Source organism: Corvus kubaryi, unplaced genomic scaffold (assembly GCF_017639235.1).
Source record: "Corvus kubaryi isolate FWS band 111438036 unplaced genomic scaffold, C.kubaryi_AGA036_p1.0 138, whole genome shotgun sequence".
NCBI lineage: Eukaryota > Metazoa > Chordata > Aves > Passeriformes > Corvidae > Corvus > Corvus kubaryi.
Window position 1 is genome coordinate 8629358 of NW_024580672.1, and position 14469 is coordinate 8643826.

Consider the following 14469-nt stretch of genomic DNA (forward strand, 5'->3'; position numbering starts at 1 on the left):
CTTTTTCAAAAGTACAGTTTTTCAACTGTTATTTTCTTAACAAACTTTGAGTTTAAAAAATATGAAAAAAAAAATTCATACAGATGGTAGTAAGTATGCACATGTACTTCCATTTGACTGAACCATAACAGGAACTGTTCATATTCTCCTCCCACCCCCATGCACTAGTTGTTGCAATTAGTGCCTTAATTCCCCTAAGAGAGAAACATTTTAAAATGTAAGTATCATTTTTACTTGTTCAAACTATATTGGGTTTTACCAGCCATCTGTGACGATAGGGGAATAGACTTGGCATGTGTTGCAACCTTAGCTGAAAAATGTTATTTTCCTATCATTTCCAAGACATTTTTTCCCTTCAACATCTGCAAAATAAATGCTCTTATTAAAATTTAAAAAGATAGTGACTCACCAGATTAAGCAGCTAAAGAACATTTTCCCCTGGATAGTAAGTGGGCTTTTTTCCTCTCTTGATAGCAGAAGTGCAGCACTAGTACTATCCTAGAGGGAAGAAAAGTAAAATGAATGCCAAAAATGTTGATAGAGAGATTTCTAACTACTGGAATTTCACAGACTCTGAGCAAAGTTATCTCAGTGCAGTTGGTGATGCTCACCCCTGAAGGTAAACATGCTAGAAATGTATGTGGTTTTTTTTAGTTGCACTGGATCTGAGCAACAGTTTTGAAAATCACAATTTAATTCACTTATTTCCCCCTACAAATCCTTTGTAGCAACTTAGTTTTACTGAACCCTAAGAAATAACTTGTGCTTCTGCAGAGTGATCAGAGTGCTGCACCCCAGCAGCATCTCTCTGCATGTAGTTTCCCCTTACTCTGGTTTCTGGGGGGATTTTTATGTGAGTGGCTTTGAATAGCAGGTGTTGCCTCACATCAGTTTTACTAATGGTTGTGAGGGAACGTTGTTCATCTATGAACAAATGTAGGCTTTTGCTATTTTTGTCTGTCACGTTATGTTATGCGTTTGAATGAGGTAGAAGTAATTTTTTCCATTGTTTGACAATACCATAATTTGGAAGACAAGTTTAAATTAGGTCCTAAAAAAATCAATTAATCTTTTATAAGAATAAATTTGCTTTGACACATTTTTTATTAATGTTGCAAATACTGACTAAGTTTCCTAACTCGATTACTTTTTCACCCTTAGAACCTTGAGTTTTGTTACTCAAAATCTGGAGTATAATAGTTGATAATCTTTTGTGGAAGTACATTCATTTTAAAGCACACGTTCTCTTCCCAAGTAACATTGTCCTGTGGATATCTCAATTGTAGCTTAAATTTAGATTTCAGGAGAGTGAAAAACAAGATAGTATTTAGTAAATCTGTATCACATTATAGAAGCTGTGCTTGTTTTTGAAATTGGGGACCGCAGCCAGTTGCACATACAAGAATATACAGAAGTAAATTGCATTTTTAGTTTGTTGTGTTCCATATCCATGAATGGATCAAGCCTAATTGCACTGGTTGTGTCTAAATATACTTTAAGCAGGTGCTGTTGAAAATTACCTGATTGCCTGTCTTGCTTTCCTGGTTCATTTCCACACTGTCTTAAATCATACGGATGTTCATAGTGCCATACAGGACAACAGGGAAATGAAAAACAAAAATAATAATTGGTGATTTTAGAGATGGATTGCAATGTACTGAAATACCTGCATGGCATAGTATTTCTACCTGGGGTGCTTCTCTTCCCCTCTTCTTGTGTCCTGGTCGTCTTTCCTGTTGGTCTTGTCTTAAGCTGTAATTCTTGGGCAGACAAAATGCCTTTTGATTAGTTTCTATTATTGTGGGTATGTTTTTGACAGCTCAAAATGTCAGTAATCATTCCAGTAGTGATTTGGGATAAAGGGAAGGCAGGAGGATTTCTTGAAGCAGAACTGCTTGAAGAATTACAATTTTGATTTCCACAGTTTTATTTTCTATACAGTGAGTATACAATTATTTTTAGCTCTTGAATTTTACTGTGTTTGTGCAGGAAATGTTTGGGTCCTTGGATTGTCACTACTGCTTGAGCATCAGTATGTTGGAGAAGGGTAGGAGGAGGAAATGTTGAATAACAGACATATTCTAACAGTATATTCTAGCATAAAACATCTTTGTCGTGCTGCTCTAGACATACAATTATTGGAATTTTATCAGGATAGTTTTTTCACTTAAAACGCTCACATCTTTGTCTTATTTTTATTATTTATTTATGCACAAAAAGACCTGCTAGGTTGCTCTGAAATTCTAAGAGACTTCATGGTTTTTGTAATCTCTTAGCAACTTCGTACCTGTGTTGTGGTTTAACCCCAGCCAGCAGCCAAGCCCCAGACAGCCACTCGCTCACTCACCTACCAGTGCGATCAGGGAGAGAATCAGAAGGGGTAAAAGCTGGAAAACTTGTGGGCTGAGATAAAGACAGTTTAATAGGGAAAGCAAAAGCTATGCACAGAGCAAAGCAAGGAATTAATTCACTGCTTCCCATGGACAAGCAGGTGTTCAGCCATGCCCAGAACAGGTAATTGTGCTACCTTTCTGACCATTTCCGATTTCTTAGAAACATCTGTTTACTCTTGAAGCTAGCCACTTCCATTGAATACTCTTTTGTGTTGTAGATTGTTTAATAGAATTAGAGGAGTTTCCTTGATACCTATCACGTAGACTACTAAAAAAGTACTGATAAGGTTGTAATTTTCTTTATTCTGGATTTCTTCTTTTTTGGGTGTGTTCTATAGTTCAGGCAGCACCTGGATGATGCTCTTAGTCACATGGTTTAGTTTTAGGTAGTCCTGCAAGAAGTGAGGAGTTGAACGTGATGATCCTTAGGGGTCTCTTAACTCGAGGTTATCTATGATTCTATGACACTAGGACTAGGATAAAATTTCTCTAATCAGTATTTTCACGTATTTGGGTGCTGATACAGGTGATATGTAAAACAGAATCACTTCATGAGTTTTTTAGAAGACTGCAAGAACTGCTTTCTGTTTTCTGGAGCAACAACAGCGTCTAAAAAATAGAAATTGCATGCAGCACTACTGGTGTGTAACTCTAGGTTGTAACACTTTAGAAATAAACAGTGACATTAAATGACAATGGTAACCTGATTTCATGGTAAACCTTAGCATGTAGTTCAGTATACTTATACTTGCTGTTGTACCTTGTAATTGTCTAGGGGCTGTTTGCAGAAGTAAAGGTATTTGGTGATGGAGCAGAAACAGTGCTTGGAATAATTTCTCTGAGTCTTTTCTCAGACACATTCATGCCAAAGTGCTTTGTCTCTTTGTTTTCAGAGTTGCAATCGTTTCCAAGTCTTTTGAAGGAAAAACTGATCGAACAGAGGACTGGTATGGAACACAGTACAAGCAAGAAGCAATTTCCGATGAAGTTATTAAGGCATGTTAAAATTTGTAACATTACAATATCTGCAAATGAAAGTCAGTGGTAAATCCGTTGTCTAATTTTCCATTTAGTTGAAGGGAGAGCTTAAATCTGCTGCTCTTCATAGCATAAAAATCATACACTGAGTCTGTTTAATGTTAAAGGAAGTAAGAATCTTAATTAGTTTTTAGATTTCAAATATTTATTACATAGGTTGGACATATTTTAATGGTTATAAACCATGTTAAGTACAGGGAATGTTATACTGTTTTCTCTGTAGAAGATCCCTAATATGCAGTGGCTGCTTAACAATGTAAGCATTAATTTTTAAAAACTTAAAACTCTCTATTGTATGTTAATGAACTGATCAGTACTTTAAAAAGTAGTTTTTTAAAACTATTATATGTAACTGTTTCTGAAGTTAGTTTTTGCAACATAGAAAACAAGTATGTTTTGCTAGTTAAATGAGATTGTAAAAATCAAAACTCAAAAAAAGAAGGTGGGTAAATACTTACTGAAACTTGTTATTGTTCTAATCTTCTAAGACGATATGTCTGTAAAATGTACCTTAGGGCTGAATGGGACCTTCTGAGTGTGCTCTGAAGACATTGTATAGGAACACTTCCTTTAGCTTGACCATACTTATGTGCTTGATTAGAATTCTTGTTTAAGTGTTTAGTTTAATATCTTAATTTACAGTTCATGATAGCAGAAAATATAAAATATAAACCCACCTTCGTCTCTACTGTAAACTTTTCAAAATTATTTTTTATTTGTCATCCTTCTTCTAAAAGCAATTCATCCTGCAGATAGCCTACTCCAACTTGTTTTCCCAGCTATTTCTCTCTTGCCCTGTTATCTTAATAGTATTTACACATAGGGTAGTGGAATGCATTTTTAGATTTTTTTGTTCCATCATAAAATAAATAAGCACATACATGCTTTAATTAAGCAGAAATTGGCATAGCCTCATTGTTTCTCCTGTTGATCTAGAAATGGCAAAATGCTGACCTGAATGGGAAATTCAAGCTTCCAATGAAGAATGAGTTTATTCCTACAAACTTTGAAATCTTGCCATTGGAAAAAGATGCAACGCAGTACCCTGCCCTTGTCAAGGTAAACTGTCTGTATTTGTCGTGTTTGCTGCCTAACCTTCTGGGAAGTTAGTTAGAATTTAATTCCTCTCTTTTTTAAAATACAAATCATCTCATATTCCAAAGTATAGTAAACAAAAAAATACAAAACTTCAATATATTGCTACAAAGACAGTAGAAAGTTCATTCTTGCTGAACTTTGGATTATGACAATTTGTGTTCCTATGACAGTGAATCTAGATACAGCTTGAACTCTCTCTGCCCTTTTGAAAGTGTGTCAACAATTGATAAAAATAGCAGTAGAGCTGTTTATTCAGCCGGAGGGTGACTGCCACTCTTACATTTTTTTGACCAGTGTTGAGTAAGTCGAGTGTGTAGACAAGGCTGTTTTGTAACTGTATGGAGAACGCCTGTGATTGCATGGAAAAAGGGAGAGAAGTGTCATTTAATGATCTCAAAATATATTGAATATATCTATATTTACTGTATATATTGAACATAGCAATTCAAGCAATATGAATTTAAGGGGATAATTCTAAGCAACAATTTGAAGTGGTGAATAGACTTTTTTTTAAATAGTGGCATATACTGCAATTAAAAGTCAGATGACTTAATAAAACCTCTTTTCTTGACACAGGACACTGCTATGAGCAAACTATGGTTCAAGCAAGATGACAAATTTTTTTTGCCAAAAGCTTGTCTCAACTTCGAATTTTTCAGGTATGCAATGTTAACTATGTCACACAAAGTAGTCTCCAAAAGTTTCTTCTTTAGTGGGAATCTGTGTTTCTGCAGCAAAGACTTTCTTGCATGTATTGACACTTTAGAATCTTCATCCTTACTTTGAATATGTAATAAGGCTTAAATAGCAGGAATATGCAGTATTGAGTAGCATCATCTAAAATACGCAGTAATTGAGTAGCAAGAAATTGGATGTGCTCCTTCTATATTAACAGGAAAAGTTTATCTAAGAATAATTTTAAGCCAAATTTTCTTTTTATATTTTATTTACTATCCCTGAAATATACCTGCCAATAGAACCCACTACATATTGCAGTAGCCCTCTTTAGAAATAAGTGTGTATTTTAAAATTAATTACTAAATCACAGCTATTTTAAGATGTGTTTTCTTTATGAAATGCTATTCTCATAATGGTTTTAGGCTCAAGTCCTGTTTTCATTTGCATAATGCAAACCAGTTTAAAAAATGCTTAAAATTTTGGGATTTTACTTAACTGACACCCATAACTGATTGTATTTTATTTTTAGAAGAGCATTGTCTGTATTATCAATGAATGTTTGACCTCAAGATGTATGATAAAATGATGTAATGTTAATTCTGGTCTTGCATGATTTTCATCATAGGAAGATAATGTTTCTTTTTTAAGTGAGCATGACAATGATGGACCTTCTTAATGTTCCTTTCAAGTAATAAATTTCTAACATTTCAATTAAAAAAAATACTGCTGTTTTTAGAGTGCAGCTGTTTCTGTGTAGAACTGCTGAAAGCTAGAAAAAATTCGGGGACTCTCCTTTTGCCTAATTAAGTTATGTGTTGGAAGGACCATTGTGGGGGCTCCCGTAGATGCACTGTTGAATTCTTGTTTTGAGAGACCACTTGAAATTTTTATTGCAGGAGAAAGATCTACAGAGGTTTTTTTTCAGAGTGCGTCATGTCTTGGTGCTGGTTTTGGTACTAGTTGGGGAAAATAGGTTGCCTGGGCATTTTCTCTTTTTGCTTTTTGAAACCACAGGCCAGATGTTACAACTGTTTCAACTTCGGTGTGTCAGGAAGTGGAGGAGCAAAACGGTAACTCCCCATCTCTTACTCGGAGAACAATAGCTGCAGTGCTTTGCCTTCTTTGTTCATTCTTCATGGCTTTTCCTTGTACTATGTTGGCCAAAATCCAATGAAGGATTTTACTGATGGACACTGAGTTTATAGTTGCAGTGGTTTTTTAAATCAATTCAGGTGAACTATAAGTGGTCCAGTCTCTAATAGTTTGTGAATGAATAGAAGATAGTAATTTGGTTTATGTAGAGCACACAAAGGTATAAATGTCTCCACATACACACAATATCATAGAATCGTTTGTGTTGGAAGGGACATGTAAAGGTCCAGTCCAACCCTCCTGCAACAAGCAGAGATATCTTGGCTATACCATGTAATGTGCTGATGTTTTGAAAATTCTTTAAAGGTAGCAACTCAGCACTTCAGTGTTGATTCCAGCTCCGTCACTTAACAGCTGTTTGAAAGAGGCAAAGGCTAGACTTCACAGGTTTTTTAAAATGCATCATTAGTGATTGAGTTGTTCTACTTCTTTGAGTCTAGTAAAAAAAAAAAGGTAAACTAGAAATAAGCATTTGTTTACAAAACTGTCAGTAATAGGAAGCAACTCCCAGAACAGTGTTGTAATAATTGTTTTCTGTTACTTTTCACTTGAGGATTAATGATCTAGTAGCTGTGATTTTTTTCAAAACTTCCAGTTGGCCTTTGCCAGCTAAGTGAGAACACAGAATTCATAACTGATACAGACATAGTAATCACTCAAACTGATTAAGTCTGTATTCTAGTATCAAAATGCTAAATAATATAATGAGTTTGGAGGAAGGTTTATAGGATTGACCTACGTTTTGCTTTGAATTTGATCTTAATTAAAAATTTCAGTAGTAATTGGATTTATATCATTGGGCATATTGAAATTGCTCAGTTTGGGGAAATCTCATTGTAGGGAGAAATGCAAATACCCGTCCTTTTGTCTTTTTTACTGATCTGTTTGTTTAATCTGGGTTAAGATTTCAGGCTACCGCAGGCTGTGCTTCTCAAATAGATATTTCTAAAATTATTTATTTAGTTTGTTAAAATCCCTTCCTGTGCTTCCTTTTCTTAGTCTAAAAGGAAGGAGAAGCTAAAAGCTAGGAGGAACCTTCTTAAAAATACCTTTGCAATGTGTTTTGAAGTTATTGGTTTGTGTGTTGTGGTCGTGTGATCTTTGCTTTACTAAGTTAATGTTGATACACACAGTGAAATACCCTGCTGTATAGGTGTAAACAAATGTAATAGCATGTCTCTGAATATCTGACTGCTTCAGGAAAAGAAATGCCAATAGCATGGGTTTGAATTGCAAGCCATATCCTGACAGCAAATGCTTCAGATACTGCTCATTATTTCCATGAAATTGGTAGTGAATTTACTTCAGAGACTTTAGAAATACGTATAGTACACATGACTTGGCTTGACTTCTCAAATCTTTAAAACACACAGGTATGTAACAATTAGCACAGTTGAAACATGGCTTGAGTCTTTGAGTTGCATTTCTCTTTTTGAGAAATTTTGCGACAGTGTTGTGTGTGATCATGTGCTTCTAATGCAACAGTAGGTTTTGGGGAGTTATTGCCATTAAAAAGATAACACAAAAAATTACGGTAGTAAGAAAATGGGTATGTCAGACTTGTCTCCAGAGCTGAACTTGGCATGTACTGCATATTTTCGTACCACAAATTGTTGAACTCCTAATTTTTGTAATAGAAACGGATCGTGTATGAGTATTAATTAATGTTCAGTACGTGGACTTTGATTTTGGTCTGTTAAATTATGTTGGTGCGTTTAGTTTCTTTTACTCCTGGTGAATTCTGACTGTGCAGCCATGTAAATAAAACATGTCTTGATTTATGAGCACGAATAAAATATGTCTGGGATCTTGACTGTATTTGGGCATCAAACCATAAGCAAGCTAAGTAACTCTTTTCAGGTATATTCATATTTGGCTTTGAAATAGGAATCCTTCATAATGGGATCCATCAGCATAAAATCACAGAAGATACTGTTTCCTTCAGATCAAACTTAAAAGGCCAAAAGAAACAGAAAAATAATTTTAAACTGCATATTTTACTTTCAACATTTTCTTCCAGCCCATTTGCTTACGTGGATCCCTTGCATTGTAACATGGCCTATTTGTACCTTGAGCTACTCAAAGACTCCCTCAACGAGTATGCATATGCAGCAGAACTAGCTGGCTTGAACTATGATCTCCAAAATACCATCTATGGGATGTATGTAAGTACCCAAATCAAGGAAAAGCTTAGAGCCTTAAAACTACTTCCACTCATCAACATTTTTATATTGATTTGATGGAAGGACTTCTATTTAAAAAATAAAGGCTGTTAGTCCTTTTGATCTTGGTTATTAACCATCCTTTCTTTGATTTGAATTTTAAGTTGAATTTTGTTAAAAGTCTTCAACAGTCTTTCAGTTCATATTAAGCAAATTTTTGTCTTTATTTTTATATCATTTGTGAAATTAATTAGTTGTAAGATTTCTTCCTCCATTAAAAAAAAGGCAACCCTAATCCAAGCTTACATATCTATTGGTCAGATATCTACCAAAACTTTCTGACTGATGGGGTAAAAGACCCCTTTTCATGCTATTAAATAAACAGTATACTTCTGCTTTTCTGTTCAAGAACTACTGATCATGAGGCTGCATATACATACTCTTCAGTCATGTTTATTCATCCATTACCTTGTCACTGCCTGAGGTATCAAAGCATTTCTTTTGTTTTTCTTTTTGTTAGTCGCTACATTTATGCTGATCCTCTCCATTGCAACATGACATACCTGTTTATCAGGTTATTGAAGGATGATTTAAAAGAGTATACATATGCAGCACGCCTCTCAGGTTTGGTCTATGGCATTGCATCAGGAATGAATGCAATACTTGTAAGTAAGAAAAAAACGCAGGAGGAAATGAAACAGTTTGGGAGTTGCTGAGCTTGGAGAAACATTTGACTTCTGCATTTCTAAATGAGATGGTTAATGTTTTTTTTCCTTGCATATATCTCATGAATTAAAGGCGGTGCAAGACTGTATTTTAATCAGTACTGAGTGACCTGTTTAAGATTGCAGTGACTTGTGAACATGGGTGTAGTGCAATTGTTGCATTCTGGTTCACATTTTTACTTGCTTGCATGATAATCTGGAAAGTACTATTGCTGGTTTCTGTGTAAAAAGATTAACTTTTCTGTTGAACGAATCCTCAACTTTACAGATTTTGCTATAATTCTCTAATTCTGCTGTAGTGAGCTGTGGAAATGGATTGTGCATGTGTTCATTAGAATGCAATGCTGGATATTTATGCCTTTTTCTTTTGTTTTTATCACATATTTTATAATCTGTTATAAAGGGCTGACAATACTTGATAAATACTGGTATTCTGATAAATGGTTATTTCTTACTCAGCTTCTCCTATGGGATTTATGATAGGAGATTTTAGTAGTCTCTCTTGAAGTTCCGTTCAAAGCTTTTGTTAACCACCCTTACATTCTAGAATGTCTTTCGAAATGTCCTGTAGAAGTGTTATTTTCCAAAGCATTTTAGTAGAAGAATGTACTGTATATTGGCTTTACATTTTCTATATGAGAGAGTGCTGCAATTTTTTTTTTTATCTAACATAAATCCAATTTCCTGGTTGCATTCACTTGACTTATTGCAAACATGGTTTCAAAGCTTGCTGATGTTTCTATGATCAGAGTTAATTCCTTTTTAAAAAAAAAGTGTAATTTTCTTCATTTTTAGTCAAAGTTAGTTTAAATATTGAGAACTTGTAATATTCTTTTCTGTAGTGTGAGAAGTTTCATAATTAATAAGTGTAACTGTATTACATTGATGCTTTGAGCATAGGCAGATGCTACTCTGAAAAGTCGCCCATGGTGATTGTTGAACATTGGGTTCCTATGCTGATTTAGGATACCAACCTTTGTCATAAATCCTTTTATGATAACTTTTTCTTCAAATTCATTCAAGTTCAGCTATGTTTCAGCAACTACAGAACAAAAAAATTCTTCCTTCTGAAAAGCAGAAATCCCATCTGTATGTTGGTTTGTGTTCTAAAGTTAAGTTTTACTCTTAATTATTAAACTGCACAAATCCAATCAAATTCCTTTTTGATTGGATTTGTGCAGTTGGATTCCAGGTGATTCCAATCGATTCAATTTTGGTTCAAGATACCAAATTTTGAAGTTTTCCCTGGAAAAATGACCTTTTAATGCCTTTTTTGCCAGAGAAATTTTCTGTAGCTTGATGAAATCATACAGTAATTTTAAAGTTTTATGTTATTTTTAAAATGAGCAAGTTTATTTCATTTATACTTTCAAAAATATGTATGATCAGATCAATGTATCATTACAATTGCAGAATAACTACCCTGATGTTTCAGCTCAGCAGCATCCTGATTATAAAATGTGCTGCTGTTTACGGCACCCCTTTTTTGTAGTATTGCTTACTTCCACTTAAATATTCTTTGATCAACAACAGAGATAAGGGTGAAAGTAAATTGGAGAGAGTGTTTTAGAAGGCTGTGAATCTAGACTTCATTGCTAAAGTGAGAAACCTAAATTAAAACCATTTCAGTACTCCAAGACTCAACATTGTGATCATTAAAAATCTGTATTCTGAGTACAGTTTACTTACACCAACATGAAATTACATTAATTCTGTGCATTTAGAACTCCTGTGCAAATATGCAATATTATATTTGTCAGTAACTTTTTGGTGGGTAAAGGGATTTAACTTAAGAATTATTAAATGTTCAGTAACGGTGAATTTAGCGTAAGTATTGAAAATGTAGTGCTCCTTGAATTATGCAAAACGTGGTAATGGTTTTATTCTTTTATCTTCCACATTTAAAGCAACTTATGCACTTTTTCCGTAGCTCTCTGTAAAAGGTTATAATGACAAGCAACATATCTTGCTCAAGAAGATCATTGAGAAAATGGCTACTTTTGAGATCGATGAAAAGCGATTTGAAATTATCAAGGAAGCGGTAAGCTGCATGAGAAATGCACATTTTGGAGTAATTGCAAGTTGAATGCATTGACTTGTTAGGAAATCTGAGGGCTGACTATCCATGGAAATAGAGAGTGAAATTCTGTTAGTGGGACTTCAGATGCTTTTTTCTTTTTTGTGGCTGTGAGTTCCTCAGAGTTGTGTATATAACATTGTTTGGTTAAAAATAACTGGTCCTGGAGTATTTTTTTAGCTAGTCTTTTTTATGATGTATCAAGGAAGCACAGCTTGCTTTGGTAGGAGTAGAAATCTAAGTAGGGGGATGGAGGGGCAAATCTTAACTTTATATCCTGTTTTGCAATTTGGAAAGGTTTCAGTAGGACCTAGCCATAAAAGAAGTGGGAAATGGGTGAAAGGGGAAAGGAAGTGTTGAAAAAGTTTGCAACATTTCTTTTCCCCAAATTTGTCTTGGCTCCTGTGCCAAGATCCTTTGGTGCACAGGTAACCACCTGGTTTAGTACATGTTGATTTCTAGAAGTTATATCACATGGGGAGATTGCAGTTTTCTCCTCATGTCTACATTAAACAAGATAAGGGAGATACCAACTTCTGGCTTCTGTTTGGAGCAGATATAAGGATATATCCTCAGCAACCTGAGGCTCACTGTTGGTCACTCATGTGCCCTGAAATGAGTTACTTTTTTCCTATGCTGGAAATACTTCCAGTTTGCCAAACTATTAGTTTGTGCTTTCCAGTTTCTCTGGTAGAGGAAAAAGGTTTTGCTTATTTTGTAGAAGTGCAGCTGGACTAGAAAAGAGGGTTCTTCTCTCATACCTCCTTTATCCATGCAAAAAATTCAAAGAATTTTCCAGATGCTCCAGTTTTTGTCTAATCCAGTCAGCCAAAGGAGGCAACAGGGAGAAAAATACATTTTCTTTTAGCAGTATTTTCCCACCCCTGGTCAGTCATCATAGAATGCAGATTTCCTGGGCAGAGCAACTTGATCTAAGTCATTGTTTAATTGCAATAGTTTAATTTCTAGACGTTAATTTTATGGACAAGTTTGATTTCATGCTCATTTCAACCATCTTAATGGTTTTTGCTGAATCCAAAGGCTCAGAAGCCCACATTATTACTAAGGTCATTTAACACAATTTTTTAACCGTTCTAACAAGCAAGAGAACGTTCTCAATATCTGAATTGTATCTTTTTGATGCAAAGTTGAGAGTGCAGTGTTAATATTTTATGTTCAGAACTCTGTTTCTAAATTTCTAATTTGAACCTAATTATTTTGGTTTAGTACATGAGATCACTTAACAACTTCAGGGCTGAACAGCCTCACCAGCATGCAATGTATTATCTCCGACTCCTGATGACAGAAGTTGCTTGGACCAAAGATGAATTAAAAGAAGCTCTAGATGGTAATGTTCTGCTGCTTTGTTGGTTTTTTTATGTTACTTAACTATTGAGGATACTTGTTTTGACCTCTGCTCACTATTCAAGTGAACCCCCTGCAGTGCCAGACCAGAGCTGATGCTGGCCTTGCTGCACTTGCCCTCCAGTTTCAGGGAAGTAGAGTAGGTCATGGAAAAGGTCTCAAATGGCAAAACTTGCAGGTAAAAGTTCAGGCAAAACTTGACCAACTTTGTGGGTATGAACCTGGATATGGTGAATCCAATACTTAATCAACATTGGTAAAATCATTTGGCTCTAGTTGGCATCTTACAGGCACATTGGAATGTATCCGCACTGTACTTCCCAATGTGCAAACTGTTTCGTTTTTTCTGTTAATGGGGAGTCCTAGCTTATGTTTCTGTAGGTAATAAAGAACTGTAGCTAATTAAGAAAAAATAAATACTTTCTGTAGATAATGACAACAATGATGAAGAATAAAGAGTATTGTGGCCCTAAACAAAGAGTAGGCACCCCAGTATATTTGAAGGAAGAAGAAATTTCAAATTAAGAGATTTAATTGATGTTTCAAGTCCAGATGGAGTGGGATTCTGAGCAACCAGCCTAGTGGAAGGTGTCCCTGCCCATGGTAGGGGTGTCGGAACTAGATGATCTTTAAGGTCCCTTTCAACCCAAGCCATTCTGTGGTGATTCTATGTTTGTAGTAATAGCTGAAGAACTTTTCCCTACCTGCATGTTACTGTGTTGTATTAAAAGGCTGTTCCTGGGACAGTTTGCAAAATGTCTTGTAATATCTTCTTGGAATACACCAAGACATTATTTTCAAGAATACCTGGTTTTTGTATTTATTATTATATTGATTTGATTCAGAACACGTATCCATGAACACCCCATGCATTCAACCATCCTTTCTCTTATTCCATTGATTCTATGTGTTAAACTATACTTTGAGTACATATGAAAACTGCTTTGCAAGGGCAGGCTGGATAGAATGTGTATGTTTTGCATGTGTCCTCTAGAATATATTGCCAAAGTACTTTTCTTGTGTCTTGTTTGTTGCAAAGTTAATATTAAAACATTATATTTGAGTTGAGGTTCTTTTTTTAGTCCGGATGGTAAATGCACAGTGTGCTTCTTGAACATTATAAACTACATGTTGGTTTTTTAGTTAATAACTAAGGCTTTTCCTTGGAACACCACCTGAATAATTGCAACTGTTTTCTCTGGAGAATGAGTGTTTGTTCAGCATGATTGGAAAGGCAGCTTTTCTTCCCTTTTTTTTTTTTTTTTGAATCTGGGTCAAGACAGCATGTGAATTCTAAGTGAAATAAACTATATGATGAGTGCTGCTGTTTAGACCTGGAAGCATTCCAATGTTGCATTTTTAAGCAGGGATTCACTTCTTCATAATGACAAATTTCTCCTCCTGAGAAATGCGCTGTATCTAATGATGACTTAGGCTTAGGTCCTTCATAATTTAAAAATGCATTTGAGTGATTTAACTGTCTAAATATCTATTGTAGATGTCACTCTTCCCCGTCTCAAGGCCTTCATAGCACAGCTGTTGTCACGGTTACACATCGAAGCTCTTCTCCATGGCAATATAACAAAGCAGGTTGGTGTGATACTTTCTTAATAAAACAATTTTTATTTAAAAGCAGCATAAAAATGGAACACTAGTTTAATCTTTGCAGATCTTAAAGCAGTTTTGCCAAATGTGATTTCATAATTTAACTTTGTACTTTTTTATCTTTATGGGAGTATGAGAGTGTAATTTTTTCCACTTTAGATTTATTAAGCTGAGTG

General features: G+C 35.0%; 1 protein-coding gene across 6 annotated transcripts in view; it reads left to right on the forward strand.

Annotated features, from left to right (window-relative positions):
- The window catches only part of IDE (insulin degrading enzyme), a 54234-nt gene that overhangs the window by 24399 nt on the left and 15366 nt on the right, over positions 1 to 14469 (forward strand). For 5 of the 6 annotated variants that reach the window (XM_042019012.1, XM_042019009.1, XM_042019013.1 and 2 more), the window contains exons 12-18: positions 3287 to 3389; positions 4368 to 4490; positions 5106 to 5188; positions 8380 to 8524; positions 11177 to 11287; positions 12551 to 12671; positions 14187 to 14278. In XM_042019012.1, the coding sequence (XP_041874946.1) occupies positions 3287 to 3389; positions 4368 to 4490; positions 5106 to 5188; positions 8380 to 8524; positions 11177 to 11287; positions 12551 to 12671; positions 14187 to 14278 (778 nt within the window). Of the gene's footprint in view, positions 1 to 3286; positions 3390 to 4367; positions 4491 to 5105; positions 5189 to 8379; positions 8525 to 9041; positions 9187 to 11176; positions 11288 to 12550; positions 12672 to 14186; positions 14279 to 14469 lie in introns of all 6 variants that reach the window. The other variant, XM_042019010.1, reaches the window with a different exon arrangement.